This window comes from Prionailurus bengalensis, chromosome D4 (assembly GCF_016509475.1).
Source record: "Prionailurus bengalensis isolate Pbe53 chromosome D4, Fcat_Pben_1.1_paternal_pri, whole genome shotgun sequence".
NCBI classification, from domain to species: Eukaryota; Metazoa; Chordata; class Mammalia; order Carnivora; family Felidae; genus Prionailurus; species Prionailurus bengalensis.
In genome coordinates, this window is record NC_057359.1 from 89,658,347 (window position 1) to 89,677,355 (window position 19,009).

Genomic DNA, 19,009 nt, shown 5'->3' on the forward strand with positions numbered 1-19,009 from the left:
ATAAAAACCATCTACACATCTGACCCTAGCGCACTTGTTGGGCACATCCCCTCAAAGGAGAACGGCACCGGGCCCTTCTACGAGCTGGGCACGGGGTTAACTACGGGAGGGACACGGTACTCGGTCTCAAGCCCAGCACACAAAGCACTCTGTGCGTGGCGGCCACTCAGCAGGGCATGAAGGGACTCATTTCCCCAGGCTCCTCCTCGGTGACAGGAGCACGGCCTGGAAAGCAAAGACAGTAGCAGGGCAAAGTCATCCCGACAGTTTTTTCCTCCGCCACCAACTGGCCAAAAGACCACAGTCTACAGAGGTCAGCTGAAACTCCAGGGTGGAAGGCCCAGGCCAGAGAGCTTCTTGGAAATAAAGACACTTGTTTGCATGATCTCCCAGAAGAAGAAAACTATGCACTTCGTTGCCAAGTTCTGAAAGCAGTTCACAAAAGCTCAATCTCATGGGGTTGGACGAACACCAAACCATCTCAAGGAGCAGAAAACACAGCTGCGTTTATCCTGAGCAGGTACCAGAAAAGAAACACAGAGCCAGCGGGCACCTCTGCTAGGCCTCAGCTAAGACCACACCGAGTACCCCTTTTCCTTCTCTACCTAACAGTGAAGACCAGAGCAAGCTGCTCCCAGACTCTGACGGGAAAACGCACTCTAGCGGTAAGTGTTCCTCAACCAAAGCTCGCTGGGACGCAGGCTGACTCCTCCCGACATCCCTGGCTTCCAGGGAATCCGGGTGCTGTCTGGGAGATCCTGGTCTGATACAGTTAAAGGTTTCATTAATCCATGCTCGAATGGGATTCTCGATCTCTTTTGGCCTAATCAGCTAGGCAGTTGAGGTCTCTACCAGGCTGGGTATTAATAGGATTTAATGTCGTAATACACCACGGCTAATGGAAGGGTACTAGAAATGTGTCCAAATCAATGTGATTATTGCCAATGACCTAAGGCCAAGAAACCACCACAGACTTACCCTGTGGCTACATCCCGAGCAAGGCTAGAGATCTCCCTCAGGGTCGAGGCCTCATGAGTAACAACGACCTCGACCTTGGGAGAGCATCAAGTCATAGCTGTGAAGGGTGGGGAGAAGGCTCTTTTCCCTCCCCGCACTCTTCACTCTTCCCAGGAGCCCTAAGTTTGAAGGGCCCCCAAACCAAGACGCCCGTAGGCCTCCCTTGCTCTGACACAGTCAAGGATTTCAGGGCAACTCACCTGTGCTGAATCCGAGGGTCGCTCTGCACCAGGGGTAAGATGGCCTCCAGCACCTTACTGGCTGACCCTGGAAGCATCTCCAGTACCTTCTTATCAATAGCCATTTTGTCCACAATGGTCTTGAAGTAGCGCAAGGCACTAACGACCTCCTTCTCTTTCTCTTCCAGCCAGCTCAGGTTCTGAAAGGAAATGTTAAGCATAAGGAGGGAGGAGAGAGATTAAAGGGAGCGGTTTCGAAAAAAATAAAGTACGCTTTCCTATCGACTAGCTGGAGACTGATGCAAGCAGAAGAGACTTCTTGCTGCAGAAACCAAGCCAAATTACTTTCTAAGGATTGCAGTCAGGATCCAGAGGCTAGGCTAGGAAGCAGAAGGGAGCTCGGACCAAGAACGTTCATTCAGATATTTCTGAATTCCCTTCCTGGTAGAGACTGAATGTGGCTGAGGTCTTGAAAACTGCTTCGAGGATCCTTCTCCACCACACTGAGATAGCACATTAAGCATAGTGAGCACTAATTTGCTGATGGCTGTAGGAAGCTTAGCGAACCCGCAGTTAAATCTCATGGTGCCTATCCATCCAGTAAACCAAATCAAGAGACCCCAGGCCTTTCAAAGATCTGAGGGACAGAAGATGGCCAGAGGCATTTGTGTTCAAAGCCCATTCTCCCAGGACCCCTCACTAGATTCCCACACTGAGTCCGAAGATGCAGTTCCCTCTCAATGAAATGGCTTGGCTCACCCGAAGGGTCTAGAAACCCCAGGGTTAGAAGGGGTGGATGCTCTGGGGTGAAAAGGGGAAGGCGCTGGGGCAGGTAGCAACGATTCAATCATCGCTCGTGTAGCAAATGCTAACAGCATCCATAGTTCCTCTGCTCCCGAAGAAAGCACAGCGAGGAGGAAAATGAACTCCGGAGCCCTGCACTTAGCAGTATTCAAACTCCCATGCCCACATCTTTTCTCCTTGACTACAGGATGCCTCAAATCCAGTCAGTGGGCACACACACCCCCTGGTTCCTTCCCCCAACCTCCCTCTATATGGCCCTCAGGTCAGAGGCCCGGGTCCCAGCTGGCTGGCAGGGAAGGGAAATCAAAGATGATCTGTAAGACAGATAAGTCCAAAAATGGATACCCGATTCAAGTAGAACTGGTTACATGTCCGGCACAAACTGCGATTGCTGTGTATGAGGAAAGCTGCCACCCGTGGGCTCTCTGAGGTCCAGCGAACATACAAATAAAAGCACCCAAGGGCAAGAAGAACGTTTCTGGAAAAAAAGCTGATTTACACAATAATCTCTAAGGAGATACACCAATGACATATAATAAGAAGTGATTATGATTCTGAACACTAACTCTTCTCTTCTCAAATGATGGCGAATGTCATTTTAAATAACATTCAATACTCGAGGCATTTATTCCATGGGAATAGCAAAAGAAAATAGGTAAATGGGATCAAGAAGTAAACAGCTTCTTTAGTCGGACAACGTTCGAAGAGCTGACTCAATTCTTCTCCACGGGAAACTTCCCCAAAGGGGGTCTGCAGACCACAGAGAGTGGATTCCCTAAGGCGGGGAGTGCCTGTCCCCCCTCCCCACCCCACCCCCCATCCCTGGAGCCTCATTACCCCCACCTTTCATCTTCTCATGACCTCACATGTTTATTTACTGTTTTTGAGGCCAGGCACTTGTTTCCTGCCTCACAGACAAGAGCTCTCCGCCTTGCCGTCGCCCGCCAGGGCCACAAGGAACGTGAGTATGAAGGAGTCACACTCAGACATCAGTGTGACTGAAACGCCGGCGGCCAGCGTGGCCGGAGGACCCTGACCACGGCACTGCTATCTCGGCACATCGGGACGTGTTTGGAACCAGGAATGATGAAAGATGGGGAGGAAGCAGGAAACCTTATAAGAAAATCTCATCGGGGGGCGCCTGGGTGGCTCAGTCGGTCAAGCATCTGACCTCAGATCAGGTCACGGTCTCACAGTTCATGAGTTTGAGCCCCGTGTCGGGCTCTGTGCTGACGGCTCGGAGCCTAGAGCCTGCTTCGGATTCTGCGTCTCCCTCTCTCTGCCCTTTCCCTGCTCACGCTGTCTTTCTCTCTCAAAAATAAACACTAAAAAAAAAAAAAAAATTGAAAAAGAAAGAAAGAAAGGAAATGTCATCAGGTTTGCTAGGGAGAAAGGGGTTGACCTGGAGATGGGAGGCACCCAGAAGGGGCAGGAAGGCACTCTGAAGCAAAAAGAATCTTCCCATCATTTGCAGAGAGATCCAATGAGCCACTGAATAGCCAAGCTGCCCTGGGCTCCTACTTAAGGAGCCGACAGCTTAGCACAGTCTGGTTTCATCCATTAACTCTCCAGCAAACTGCACTCCCAGAATTAATGGCCTCTGAGTGTTGTGCGTTCAAAGCACCTCTGCTCCTGAACAGCTCCGACTTCTTGCAAAATGCAGCCAGCAGTCAGAAGAGTTTACAAGGAGACAACCAGCTGGAGCACTCGCCAGAACTGGGAACCCAGAGCTCTGGCTCTGCTCTGTCGCCCAGCCACACAAGCTCAGAGGCAGGTGCCCCGACCTGGGCACAGCCTCCCTGTTGTGGGGGATGAGGCACCAGCCACTATCCCTCCACAAGCCGGGAAGCTACATGAGGGTAGAGGTGCCAGGGGAGGGACTAGGTTCGAAGCCACCACTGGGCTTGGGGGCCAGTGACTTCAGGCTCCTCATCTGAAAAATAGAGAGGATATTACCTGATATACGCCCCCCCCCCATGTGGGGACGTGAATAAGAATGTGCATAGAAGCAGTGCATAAAACTTAAGGGAAAACCAGATTTTGATCAAGAAAACTTGGGCCAGAGCCCAAAGTCCGTACATTTGGAATAATAAGAGGTTTTGCACACAGTTATGGAGAGGAGTAAGTAGGACAGCACGTGAAATCACCTGGGACAGGGCCTAGGCAATGAGACCCTCCGTAAGCCGTACATGAACCTGAATCTGTGCTGCTATCTACCGGGCGACAAGTTTCCCGTGTGTTTAGACAGGGAATGGCAGGCATAGAAACTGGGATTAAAATGAGAACACGGAGAAAAATATTCTCTAAGAGATAGGAGAGCTCATGAGTAATAAATAACAATGACAGCGAATGACACGCGTGTTTTCGGCTTTCTTCGACGGTCTTCTAAGTTCACACATGTTGGCAGGCTCCCCACACCTCCAGTTGTGCCTGTGGGCCCCTACGAGACAACAGGTTTGTGCTCATGTCGTCTCAGGCAGCTGACTTGGGGCAGAGCAGAGTGACTCAACCCTTCTTAAAGGGCGACAACCAAAAACCAGAGTGGCAGTCTTCCTGGGTAAAGCTCATACTCACAGTTCCTGGCTACAGAATAGGGGGTTCTAAGCAGCAGCACTACTGACGTCTTGGGGTGGATAATTCTCCATTGTGGGCAGGGCCGTCCCATGTAGGATGTTTACGAGCACCCCTGGCTTCTATCCACCAGCCCTAGTAACACCTGCTTCACCTTTCGAGTCGTGACAACTCAAAGTGTCTCCAGACGTTGCCAACGTCTGCTGGAATCTGCAGGAACCCGTACCAAGCGAAGGACACTTTAGCACCGAATTCCCCCCAGGGACCTCTCTCGGAGGAACGAACAAAGGGGGAAAAGTTCCAAGAACCGAGTGGCTGAACCAGTCTCTTCCCGGCGCCAACTGCTAGAACGCGGTTGTCGGAAGTCACTTCACCCTCGACTGCCTGCTCGAGTGCTACAGGGGCCACCGGCACCGTGCGTGGGCCCCGTTACCGGACTCGGCTCCCAGAGGGGGCCGTACGGAGGGACCCGGAAAATGACTCTGGCACACACTGATCTTCCACTCTATTACTATTCTTCTTCAATCTGGAATTTGACCAATCTGGCAAACACTGAATACTTTATTTCCTCTTTTTCTTCAGCCTCTTTTGCTACCAGATGAGGTGGGAAAAAGGGTTATTCAACAAACGACTTTTGGACTTAAAACCTTAATTGTCTCCACTTCTAACTAGAATTTTAAGATATCCTGCTGGTCAAAGTACAAACAAAACAAAAATACAGGTACGCTGTAAAATGCAAGAATCGTGGCGCCTGTTTGCCAGTGGCATTGACTCGACGGCTGTGACGAAAGCTCTTCCACCGACTACGCTCTGGGCGGGCCCTGGAGAGAGGCCGCGTTTCTCTACAAGGCCTGTGTTAATTCTACGCTGCGGGGGCTAATTTTGCTTTTCTGTCCAGTTACGTGTGAGCGTTAACACTTACATTCTGGCTTTCGTAACGAGAAATGCATCGCAAGAGTTTTGACTTGGATGTGAGGCAGCCTGAGTTCAAATCTCAGCCTCACTACCTTTTCCTGTGTGATGGTGAATGCTTCATCTTCCTGCAGGCCCAGTTTCCTTTTCTGCAAAGTAAGTTTCCATCCTCCAGGGCTGTTAGGAGTGTTAAGTAGGAGGAAGTGTAAAGCAGCCAGCACGTTAGTGCTAAAGCTGGATAAACGTCAGTGGCACAAAAGGTGTCCCTGGCTCTCACAGTGCTTGGTTCTGAGTGCACTCACCACACTGAGCTTGCTAGATGCCTCACAGAGCACCTGTTACCGTAGACGCCCTTCCCTTCTTAACTGCTCAGATCATCTTAGCAACTCAAGGAAGAAAGAGCTGGTCTTGAGAGAGAAGACTTACCCACTTCCCCCAGAACCCGTTGCACCCAAGCAGCACACCCAAACCCACCCCAGAAAGGACCCCCAAGGTTTCGTCAAGGAGTGCTGAACTCTCTCCAAAGACCACAGGGACTTGGATAAACTCTTAATTTTACCCAAGGCCCCTTGGACTGTTTCCTGAACGATTAAGCCCACAGTCACCACCCAATTCAACACAGGGATATTGCAAGAGATTTTTTTTTTCCATCCCCAAAACCATGGGCCAGGATTCTGCAGTAGAAGGCAAGGCAAACCCAATTGTTCTTAACGTCACACTGACCTTCTGCCTTTGAGACCTGGAAGCCACAGCACTGGTGGACATAAATTCTACTGCCTGCTGCTCCAGATCCAAGGGGATAGGGTAGCCCTCTGGTAGAAATCTGTCTGTTGCCTCCTGGAAGAGAGGAAACCTGGATTCCTACAGAGCTTGAAATGGCCGTTTCAGGCTGAAGGGAGGGGTTGATGAACATCTACAGCTGTTTCAACGTATCTGGCTTCACTGGCCCTGCTGAGGTTACTAGTGCTTGAGGACATCCTTGGCTGGGTTTCAAGGATTTGACCATGTCTCAGAGCATGGGCCCTAAAGCCAAACGAAGGACGTTCTGGACGTCACAAAGCTCCCTCTATGTGTGTGTGTGCCAGGGCAACGTGGGGCTCTCTGGGGGCAGGCAGGTGGCATCCTGGGGCGTAAACACGATGCACTGAGCTGTTCTGAATGCCCAGAGGATGATACATCTGGGAAAGGAGAACTGCTTCAGCCAACAGAACCTGACTCTGATTAACAGGAGAAACACTCGCCATCCCAAAGGCTCACATTTTGCAAGGACACTCCAGGCCCCTGCCTGGCAGCACGGGAATGCTACGAAATCCGTGCTCTGCAGTGGAAGCTGATCCCCAGGGGGTGAACTTAAACACAGCACAAACTCCGACTGCTCGAAGTAGGCGGAGGCCAGGACAGACACCTAGAGAGAGTCCGCTTACTTTGTTCACAGGCTTCTCCGGGACTTTCACCGACACCTCAGCTGGTTTTCCCTTCTTGGACGGCGTTCGCTTGATTTTGGGCGAGTGGAACTTGTCCTTGAGCTTCATGGTGAAGGAGGAGAGATGGGAGCGCTGAGAGTCTGAAAACAAGGAGGTGCCGATGGTTAGAAGTGGGGTGGGGAGGAGCTGCGCTCCGTGACCGTCTGCAGAAACGAGCATCGTCCCCAGACAGATCGTTTCCCCTGGCTGTTTCAGAGTTACAAAGCAAAGGAAAGATCCGCTGGAACGCTGCTGCTTGCACGTTCTAATTTCTGCAATTTCCATGTAGTTGGGTTGTTCAGGATGGTGGAAGTCAGAGATGGTCAAATAGCCGTGGGAAAAGAACCCACAAACGCTTTCGGTGTCCTCTACAGAGCTTGTAGGATGAGCTGACCCAAGTCTAAGGGAACCAGCTAAGAAGAAAGAACACCACAGCAGAATCACAGGGGTGCAGGTTGTACGAACTGGAGAGGAAGGCCCTTCTGGATCAACCTTTAGGGAAGGTCACCAGGCAGCACAGGCACGGCCTCAGAGTTAGCATCGGGGACTAAAATCGCACTAAGGTATTCAAAACCCTCTGGAACATAGTGAAAGACTGGATGGTTTCTCTCCAAGATCAGGAATGAGACTAGGGTGTCTGTTCTCACCATTCCTGTTTGGTGTCATAGTCTTAACAAAAGCCATCCAGATTGGAAAGGGAGACATAAAACTATGTCTATTTGTAGCTGATCTTGTATATGGAAAATCCCAAGCAATCTATTAAAAGGCTATTAGTACTAATAAACAAACTCAGCAAAGCCACAGGATACAAGATCGATATGTAAGTGTCTGTTGGATTTCTAAACAGTAGAAATGAACATTCCAAGATGAAATTTTAAAAAGCTTCCATTTACACTACAGGGAACTGATGATGACAGATGCAGAGGGAAGAGGTGGGGAATGGGAAAAGTGGGTGACAGGCAGTGGGAGATACGGGCTTCCAGTTATGGAATGAATAAGTCATTGGAATGAAAGGTACAACCAGGGAATATAGTCCAGTGACACTGCAAAAGCACTGTTTGGTGACAGAGGGGGCCACACTTGTGGTATAGAGATGCCAAATCACTGCGTTCTACACCTGAAACTAACATAACACTGTATGTCAACTCTACTTCAATAAAAACAGAACAAAAACAAAAAGCTCCCATTGGCAATATCCTCAAAAAGAATAAAATACGTAGGCATAAATTTAACACAAGAAGTGCCAGACCAACACTAAAAACTACAAAACGTTGTTGAAAGAAATTGAGACAATCTAAATAAATGAATCAAGAGTTAATATTATTAAAATGTCGATACTCCCCAAATTGATTTACAGATTCAATGTAATCCCTATGAGAATCCCAGCTGGCTTTTTTTTTTTTTTTTTTTTTTTTTTTTTTTGCAGAAATTGACAATCTAACCCTAAAGTAAGTATGGAAATAAAAGAAACATGGAACAGTCAAACCTATGTGGGAAAAAAGAAGAATAAAATTAGAGGACTCATGCTTCCGGACTTTAAAATGTTCTATTATGGAGTTGCAGTAATCAGGGCAGCGTGGTACTGGTATAGGACAGGCACACAGAACAACAGAATGGAACTGACAGCCCAGAAATAAACCCACGTGTCTTCGGCCAACGGATGCTTAACAAGGGTCTCAAGGCCATTCAGTGGAGGAATGAATGTTCTTTTCAACAAATGGTGCTGGCACAACTGGGTATTTCACATACAAAAGAACAAATCTGGGCCCTTACTTCACCATATACAAAAACTAACTCCAAATGGAGCACAGACCTGAATGTAAGAGTTAAAACTAGAAACTTAGAAGAAAACTTAGGGATAAAACTTTTGTGACCTTGGATTTGGTAATGGTTTCTTAGATATAACATCAAAAGTGACACAAGAAAAATTAGACAAGTTGGATTTCATCAAAATTTAAAACTTTAGACTTACTGTGGTGATCATTTGGCAATACATACAAATATCCAATCATGATGCTGTACGTCCGAAACTAAGACGGTATTTTGTGCTGCAAGTGACACCATCAAGAAAGCGAAAAGACAGACTACAGAATGGAAGAGAGTATGTACAAGTCGCATGCCTGCTAGGGACTTGCACACAGAAAAGGTAAACAACTCCTATAATCCAAAACAAAAGGCAAATAATCCAACTGAAAATGAACCAAGAATTTCAACAGACATCTCTCTAGATGAAATATACAAATGAGCAACAAGCATATGAAATCACCATCATTAGTCACCAGGGAAATGCCCAAACTGACAAAAGTTACTACTTCTAACCTACCAGGTATAATCAAAAAGACCTATAACAAAGCAAGCGTTGGTGAAGGCTGGGGGACTGGAACCCTCCCACACTGCTGCTGGAAATGCAAAATGGTGCAGCTGCTGTGGAAAATATCCGTCAGTTCCTCACAGGATCAAACACGGTTACCCTACACCCCTGCAATTCCATCCCTAGGCATATACCCGAGAGAAATGAAAACATCTATCCACATGATTTGTACACGAAAAGCTCACAGCAGCATCATGCGTAATAATCAAAAGGTGGAGATAACTCAAAGGTCGATGAACGAATAAATAAAGTGTGGCATATCCAAACAACAGAATATTACTTGACAAGAGAAGAAATGAAGTTCTGACACCTGCTACGACACGGATGAATCCTGACAGCGTTTATGCTAAGTGAAGGAAGCCGGTCTCCCCAAAGACCACTGATGGTATCCAGAATAGGCAAACTTTTAGGGACAGAAGGTAGATCGGTGGCTGCCAACATTGAGGGAAGGGGAGAGGGCACGAGAGGGGTTGCCAATGAGTATGAGGTTTCTTTTGGTGAGAGGACATAAATGTTCTAAAATTAGAATCTGGTGATGGTTGCACAACCCAGTGAACTACTAAAAAACAAGCCACGCTGCATGCTACACTTTAAATGAGTCAATCGTATACGTGAATTATATGCCAATTAAGCTGTTTTTAAAAAAGCAAAGACGCACCAGGCCTTCCTCCATCTCGCCATCTACCTCCGTGCTTTCCAGTGTCTGACACGATCTTGTGAAGCGATTTACTGACGTGCTTGTCTCCTCACAAGAATGCCAACTCACTGAGGACCACACCTGCCCTTCTCATGCCCGCATCCCCAGTGCTGACATGGTACCTGGCCCAGAGAAGATGCTCAGCCAACATTCAACATTCACTCAACGAGTGAACGGACTGATCAACCAAAAAATAGCCCTGCAAAAAGGACTGCTTCTTTTGAGACCAGCTGAAATTCACATTTGAAATTTTCATGCTTGAAAGCGGTCGAAAATTGGGGAACAGAACACGATCCTATGCGGTAGAAAAACAAATACCTGTGGTTTTAAAAATAAAAAGCACCCGTCCCCTTTCCATTTTTCCAGCTATGCAGTACTAAAATACCCTTCCAAACGAATGACATAGCACCCTGCACGACAGCCGGTTAGTGTGTCTGTTATTACTTCACGTGACCTTGGGGACAAAGTGTGATTCCTTTGTCAGACCTTCCAGGTGGCAGGCAGGGTCAGATTAACTATCTGCTCCGCACAAGTCTTCTAGAAGCACACTGCACTCTGGACCAAAGAGATGGTTAAAAGGGTGAGCTCTGTAGTCAGACTGTTTGGGTTAAAATACTTCAAAGTCACCTCTCCAAGTCTTAAGTTTCTTTGTCTGGAAAATGGGGCTGGTAATGTTGGTTTTGGTTTTCGTTTTTTAAGCTTATTTATTTATTTTTGAGAGAGAGAGAGAGAGAGAGAGAGAGAGAGAGAGCGCGTGCACACATGCACAGTAGGGGAGGGTCAGGGCGGTGGGCGGGAGGGGGGGAGACACAGAATCCGAAGCAGGCTCCAGGTCCTGAGCTGTCAGCACAGAGCCTGCGTGGGGCTCGAACCCACGAACTGTGAGATCATGACCTGAGCCGAAGTTGGATGCTTAACCGACTGAGCCACCCAGGTGCCCCGGTAACACTGTTCTTAGGATGGCTGACGTGATGTAGGATAAATGAGACGCTGCCTGTGGGTAACGCAATGAGGTGCTTATCCAAGTGCCAGGCACATGGTACCTCAATGCAAGGAGCTAGCCAAACTAACTATAGGATTTGGATGGGTAGCAAGGCTGATCAAACTCTGAATTCTTACCTCCCAACTGCTTACAGATCTTTATCAGGCGATTCTGTAGCAGTGAACTTTTAACTCACGACCCTAGGTGACCGTGGGCCTTACAGTCTTCCTCCTCTTCCTTTGCACCGACCCGAAGCCTCAAACGGGCTTTTATCCGTAATCTGTTCTGCTCTGTGGTTTCATGTGTCTCCTCGGCCCTCGTGTCCCTGCAGGCATAGCACTGACCAGGCAGGTTCCCGAGCCAGATGGGATGTTAGAGCAGTGTACTAATCCTTACGACTTCCATCGGAGCCACTAAGACTGAAAGCAGGGCCAGAAAAGCAGACACAAATGAGGAAGTCTAGGCAGGATGCACGGTTTCTTTGGTTTGCTTCCGTGGTCAGAGACCTTCAGAGGCCTGGGATGGGGAACCAACTTCTGCCTGTGCCTGTCTGCCGCCCCGAGTTGCTCTACGGACAAGCCAGATTCACATCTCCGCCATCGTGACGAGGGCGGAACTGGGGTGTGCGAGCAAGGCACGGACGGCTCCCCAAAAGACCTCTCTGGTTCCTGCACTTGCAGGAGCCAGCTCTGGTCATGACCCAAGGGCCAACGAAGGGCACCCCCAACCTGAGAGCAAACTGAACGCAGGAAGTATATTACAGCACTCTCTACCTCAGCCTGAAATTCTAGTCTGTCTCGGGGCACGGCTGGGAATCCACGTCAGCATTTAAAGAACGAACTACATCTACCAATAAATCTCTCTCCTGGGAGTATTTCACAGCCTCGAAACAGCTACCTTTAGCACACACGGTGTTAAATCAAGTGGAGAAAGCAGGTTCTTCCTAATGATAACGAACCTCGTCACCCCTGGAAACAGAAGACAGCACTAACTAGGACAGATTTTCACTCAGAGGCTGCCTGTCATCTTTTCCTTGCAACGTCGGGTCGGCAGCATAGATTTCAGGTGACTTAGATGCAGGTTGCTCCGACTGTGTCTGAGTGTTGATAAAGCACCACAAGCAGTGACAGCAGGCGGAAGGAAGCAACAGGGGGCAGCTGTGTCAGGGTAATTTCACCAACAGCAACACACACACACACACACACACACACACACACACACACACACACCCTTCCTGCTCCTTTTCTTGGGTCCCTCAAGTGTATCAATCATCTGGAGTAGAGGTCAATGGCAAAGAGATGCTCCCACAGTACGGCACTCTCCGGTAGCTTTATTGACCGCTCCCTTATCATTCCCTGGCTTTTCACTTAGAAAGGTACACGTTCAGATTCAGATTCTGTGTGTATGTTTTTAGAGGTTTTCTACTACTGAAATTAAAACAAAATTTTGAAAGATTTCATAAATATAAATACACACACACACACACACACACACACACACACACACACAATTTAGAATTAAATTAAATACATGCATCCACCAAGCTAGTCCATCAGAACTTTCAGCCATGATGGAAATGTTCTGTATCTGCACCATCCAACGTGACGGGCCTTGCGTGTCTACTGAGTGCCTGAAATGTGGCTGGAGGCTGCTGGATCGGACAGCATGGCTCTAGAGGCGGGAAGTTATCAGGTCCACTGATGCCACCTCACATCCCTTCGTGATCGCATCTCTCTTCCCAACAACGGGTAACCGCGATGCTGATTTTTGTGCTCATCAGCCCTTACCATTTGTGACAGTTTATATCTATAAGCATAGTTTAATTTACAGGTTTGTGACGCTTACATAAATGGAAATATGCTGCAAATATTCTCACGTTCTTGCTTTTTCACTCAGTAGTAGGTCTGACGTTCAACCGTGCTGAAGTGTATGGAAGTGCTCTCGTTTTCAGTGCTGTGAAATTCCATATATTCCATGATCCCAGGGGACGCTGGCATGTTTCCAGCTTCTATAAACAACACTGCCATGAACACTCCCATACATGTCTCCCGGAACACATGCAAGGGCTTTCTATGAATAGAACTGCTTAGCTATAGAGTATATATATTTAATTTTATGGATTAAAAAAAATTTTTTTTTAATGTTTCTTTTTGAAAGAGAGAGACAGAGCTTGAGCGGGGGAGAGGGAGAGGGAGAGAGGGAGACAGAATTCTAAGCAGGCTCTAGGCTCTGGGCACCCCCAACATGGGGCTCGAACTCACAAACCGTGAGATCATGACCTGAGCCGAAGTCGGATGCTTAACCGACTGAGCCACCCGGGCACCCCTAATTTTATGGATTTTGCCAAATGATTTTCTTTTTTTTTTTTTTTTATTTAAAAAAAAATTTTTTTTTTCAACGTTTATTTATTTTTGGGACAGAGAGAGGCAGAGCACGAACGGGGGAGGGGCAGAGAGAGAGGGAGACACAGAATCGGAAACAGGCTCCAGGCTCCGAGCCGTCAGCCCAGAGCCCGACGCGGGGCTCGAACTCCCGGGCCGCGAGATCGTGACCCGGCTGAAGTCGGACGCTTCACCGACTGCGCCACCCGGGCGCCCCGCAAATGATTTTCCAAAATGGCCACGCCACTTTGCAGTTCTTCCATCAAGATCCCAGTTGTTCTACATCCCCTCCCCACCAACACCTGCCACAGCCTGACTGGTACGCTGTCTTTATGGCCATACCTAACCGAGGGAAACAAAATCCCTCCTTCACAGAAGAAATGTCATAAACTGCTATCTTATTGTGGTCTATCAAATCTGTGAGAGCAACTTCAAAGGTTATCGACAGAACTTAAGAAAACAAAGCGCCCGACCACTGCTCAGTGTGGCATTTACACCACGGAAGGTCAGGAACTCCCAATGACTAATCTGCTAGTCATTTCTTCCAGAGAGAGGGTGGCTTACAGGGCCTCACAAGTCTGTATAAATGGCTACAAGGTTACGGAGAGCAGGCACTTTCTGGGGCGACCATCTCAGGATGCAGACCCAGCGGGCAGACGAAGGTCCTTCTCTACCCAGAGAGGAAAGACAGACTGGAAGAGAGGCACGTAGCCTGTTCACAGAACCAAATCGCAAAAAAAACCCCAAACCCCCAAAGCCACACCACTTTCTTCCTGAGTCGTCGGCCAGGTATCGAGGTTTCAGTCTTAGATTTTCTTTTCTTTCTTTTTTTTTTTTTAATTAAAAAAATTTTTTTTCAACGTTTTTTATTTATTTTTGGGACAGAGAGAGACAGAGCATGAATGGGGGAGGGGCAGAGAGAGAGGGAGACACAGAATCGGAAACAGGCTCCAGGCTCCGAGCCGTCAGCCCAGAGCCCGACGCGGGGCTTGAACTCACGGACCGCGAGATCGTGACCTGGCTGAAGTCGGACGCTTAACCGACTGCGCCACCCAGGCGCCCCAGTCTTAGATTTTCAATGTGCCCCCCGGCCAAGCCCGACAGCGGTCTCTGCCTGTGGCTGACAAATGTACCCATCAACCGGCCTTTCAAATGTCACTTGTAGCAGCTGGGATCCCAACTTAGCAGTGGTTTCTGTCAGGGCTTAACTTCACTCTGGATAAGGGCAGTCTCCAAATATCAACCACGGGACCACAAAGTCAGGGTCACGGTGGGTAACACTTCAAGGCAGTTCCAAAATTATTACAGCTAGTCTTGAGAAACACCGTGGCCACCAGTTTCTTGTTACTTACAGCGTACTGGGCACAGAATTGTGGCACCTTTGTCCATTTACAGGAGTTCCATCCGAATGCTGTCTACCCAACCCATACTCCCCCATTTTCCAAACGTGTAAAAAGGGTAACCCCAGTGGAGAAGTGGCATGAGGACATCAGGAAGAACTTTTTTTTCCCTGAAGTTATTTATTTATTTTGAGAGAGACAGAGCTCGAGCGGGAGAGGGGCACAGAGAGGCAGAGACAGAATCCCAAGCAGGTTCTGTCAGTGCAGAGCGAGACGCAGAGCTCGAACCCATGGAATCGTGTGATCGTGACTCAGGCCGACATTAAGAGTTGGACACTGAACCAACCGGGCCACGCCGGTGCCCCTAGGAAAAACCTTTTCAAACCTAGGATTTCAGACTGTTACTTATTTAAACTTTTACAGACTAATGGAAAGATAGAGACAAGAGTCCAGGCTGTGGGCATGGCAGCCAGCACGTGGGCTTCACCCGGAGCTCGGCCGTACACAGGGGCAACGTCTGTACCTCTCTGAGCTGCACGTTCCTCGCCTATGGAAAAGCATAACCTCGGGGCCTACCTCCTTGGGCTGCGGTGAGGATTAAACACAACCCCGTGTGTCAAGCATTTCGCCAAGGACATGACACACAGCGAATGCTCAATAAATGGAAGCCATTACTGTTACTTGATAACATCACCAAGCCTCTGCCAACACTTAGCTAAAAATAGCCACGGCCTAGAACGGAAAGCAACCTGAGGTTTCATCTTTTTCCAACAATTTCCATATTAAAAGATCCTCTGTCTTACTTAATATAGAACTATTCGTGTTAAAGCAGAGGGAAAATTAGCGTTTGGGGTTTCACAACAGCAAGGCCTCTTCTGACCCGAGAAATCTGTTCATGCGACCCGTTTGCTCTGGCAGTGGACTGACGACTTGGTGCTGCTGGGAGGAGTTAAGTAGCTCGCTTTTCTTTTCTTTTTTTTCCAGCAACAAAAAGTGAAACAACCTTGTTATAAAAATCCAAGCACTGCAAAAATATCTAACACAGAAGGTGAAAATCCCTCATAACTCCACATATGGCAGAGATGAAGTATTTGTCAACTTCTGTGGGCGTTTTTTCATGCAAACACGGTTCATGGTTGAAGGACGTTCTGCTGAAACCTCTGTGCCCAGTCTCCTGGCGGACGGTTTCTAACTTCTGCTATTCAATCAATGCCGCGTTGATGGGCACTCTCAGGCGTACCTTTCTGGGTGCCTGTATAATGAGACAGACCTAGAAATGGAACGGTCAGGTCACGGGTATGAGCACTGAAAAACTGAGAAGATACTATCCAGATGCCTGAGCTGGGTGCAGACCAGCAGGGACGGAGCCAAAGAGTGAGGCTCGGGGCAGAGGCAGAAGGGATGGGGTGCAGGAGAGAGGCTACGCCTACTGTCTACAGAAGAAACCAAGCTTCTCCTCGGATTTGGGCTCAAACCTGATACAGGCACCATTTTGGTTCTCTCTGCATAACTGGTAATGATTAAAAACAGATTCCGGATTGAACAGACACGTCACAAAAGAAGATATCCAAATGGCTAATAGACAGACTACTTATGGAGCACCTGGGTGGCTCAGTCGGCTAAGCGTCTGACTTCAGCTCAGGTCACGATTTTGCTGTTCTTGTGCTCAAGCCCCCGTCGGGCTCTGTGCGTTGACAGCTTGGAGACTGGAGCTTGCTTTGGATTCTGTGTCTCCCTCTCTGACCCTCCCCTGCTTGTGCTCTGTCTCTCCTTCAAAAATAAACATTAAAAAAATTTTTTTTAAAAACCTGGATGGGGGCGCCTGGGTGGCTCAGTCAGTTAAATGTCTGACTTTGGCTCAGGTCATGATCTCGCGGTTCGTGGGTTCGAGCCCTATGGTCGGGCTCTGTGCTGACTCGGAGCCTGGAGCCTGCTTCGGATTCTGTGTCTCCCTCTCTCTCTGCCCCTCCCCTGCTCACACTCTGTCTCTGTTTCTCAAAAATGAATAAACATTAAAAAATAAAAATAAAAAAAAAACATGGATGAACCTTACAAACGTAGGAAGAAGGCACACACACAGAAGGACACTGTGTATGGTGTTCCATTTATACAAATACAAACACCAGCAAAATTAATCTATGATTTGAGGAGTTAAGCCAGCAGTGATGCCTGGGGTGTGGGGTAACCAGCAGGGGACAGGAGGGAGGGAGGGACACACTGTATTTTGCTCAGAGCCAGTTACACTGGTGTATTGGATTTGTGAGAATTCTCCATGCTGAGTACTTAAAAAGCCAGGTGTACTTTTCTGATTCATGGTATACATCAATGAAATGCTGGAATAAAGTAGACACGGGGGTCTAAGCTTCTTCTAAAAAAGAGCTCACATGATTTTTACATGGGTCAGATGAACAGCTCATTTAAAATTTAAGGAAATCCTATTCTCTGAAACAAACTTATTTAACCATGAACAATCCAGAGTGAGTGTCTTTCCAAATCACTCTCCATTGAATATCCCAGGAAGCATCGTGAGTATCTTACGAAGTTTCTATTTCGTCTTTGTAAAAGTAATAAAAAGAACTTACATAAATGTAAATATTTTTATGATCTTAAATCACCAGTAGATGGTGTTTTCTACTTTTGTTCGCTGTATGGAAATTTTAAAGAACTTAATGCAGGGGCACCTGGGTGGCTCGGTTGGTTAAGCATCTGACTCCTGATTTCAGCTCAGGTCATGATCTCATGGTTCATGAGTTTGAGCCCCATGTTGGGCTCTGTGCTGGCAGCATGGAGCCTGGTTGGAATTCTCTGTCTCCTCTCTCTCTCTGCCCCTCATCTGCACACACTCTCTGTCTCTCAAAATAAATAAAACATAAAGAACTTAGCATAAACACAACTGTATTCTATAATTTCTTTTGTTTTTAATCAAGACCGAATCAGTGTATTTTTATATAATAGTAATAGTACCTATTCACGAGGTTAGTCTGAGAAATAAACAATACTCCTTCTCAACAAACACTTGAGCACATCTCACCTGTGCCAAGAAGCCCTGTATCGGGACACCGGACACAGGAGACACCCTCCCCTGCAGACATCCAGGGGAACTTGAATTAGGCAGGTGGACAGGCGAGTCTGAGTTAAGGAGATGGATGGGGGCTGGAGGTACCCGTGGGGGTGCTGGCAGCATACGGATGGCACAGGAAGCCGAGCAACCAGAGGACAACCCAGGGGCCTGTGCTGACGGAGAAGATCGGCGCTGCTTAACTGCTGAGCGATCTGTCTCTGCACACGAGCTCCTGGTCACTCCTCTGGAGGGTCTAGATCGGGCAGCTCAACCCCACAACTGCACTCCCCATACTCCCTCCCGGATCTGCTGCCACGACATCGTGGTAAACAGGAAGCTTCATCCTCCCAGAGCTCAGGTCAGAATCCCGGACTCTGCTCTCCCGCTCACGTGTACCATCCGGTCTTTCAGCAAATTCTGTGAATCCCGCCTTAACAGTACATCCAGAATCTCCCCACTATAACCACCTGCACCGTCAACACCCTGACCCAAGCCATAGCCACTTGGTGCCTAAGCCACTATGCCACCCTTCCAACAGTCCCCAGCGCCTTGCCTCTCTAGAGTCTTCTCCAGTCAGTAACCAGACGGATCCTCGTAGAAGGTCGCCCCTCTGCTCAAAGCCCTCCTGTAGCTTCTCTTCTCACTCAGAGAGAAAGGTGGAGCCTCTGAGACGTCCACACGCCTCACCCACAGCCATCAGAGAGGGCTCTGAATGAATTCACACACAGAGTTCTCCCCAAGACGTACTCCTTTTATCAAACCTTCATCAAATACCGGACAGATGGCCCAAGAGAAGGGGAAGGGGGGGCCTCCAGGGTTGAGAACTGCTTCCCTCCTGGAGTCCAATCAAATGGTTAAATCAGCAGCCTCTGTTTCAAACATCCCGTCAGAAGTTGGGCCCCGTGCGGGGAGTTCTAGGTCATCCCCCATCCTCACACTGACACTGGAAGGAAAGTATTTTTGTTCCGTTTGACAGACGAGGAAACCAAGTCACAGGGCCCAACACTGCCCCTCAGCCCCCGCCCCATAAATCACACACACATCCCCGTCACGGACAAGGCAACTGCAGCCCTTCCACGTGCTGTGAACAAGTCAAGGTCAGCCTGCCCCCAGGGCGGCCTACTCCCAAGGAAGTACTTTTTTTCCATCACTGTTTGGAAACGACCTAGAGATTCTTAAAGCCACAGACTTTGCAGACATCCGGAGATGTGAATTAGTCACCTCTCCAGAG

General features: G+C 48.3%; 1 protein-coding gene across 12 annotated transcripts in view; it reads right to left on the bottom strand.

Moving 5' to 3' along the window:
• RAPGEF1 (Rap guanine nucleotide exchange factor 1) overlaps positions 1-19,009 on the bottom strand; it is a 133,102-nt gene that overhangs the window by 59,166 nt on the left and 54,927 nt on the right. For 9 of the 12 annotated variants that reach the window (XM_043565754.1, XM_043565752.1, XM_043565762.1 and 6 more), the window contains exons 2-4: positions 6,908-7,047; positions 6,207-6,320; positions 1,218-1,396 (exon numbers count right to left, since the gene is read on the bottom strand). In XM_043565754.1, coding sequence (XP_043421689.1) covers positions 1,218-1,396; positions 6,207-6,320; positions 6,908-7,047 — 433 coding nt within the window. The remainder of the gene's footprint in view (positions 1-1,217; positions 1,397-6,206; positions 6,321-6,907; positions 7,048-19,009) is intronic. The other 3 variants (XM_043565757.1, XM_043565763.1, XM_043565756.1) reach the window with 1 other exon arrangement.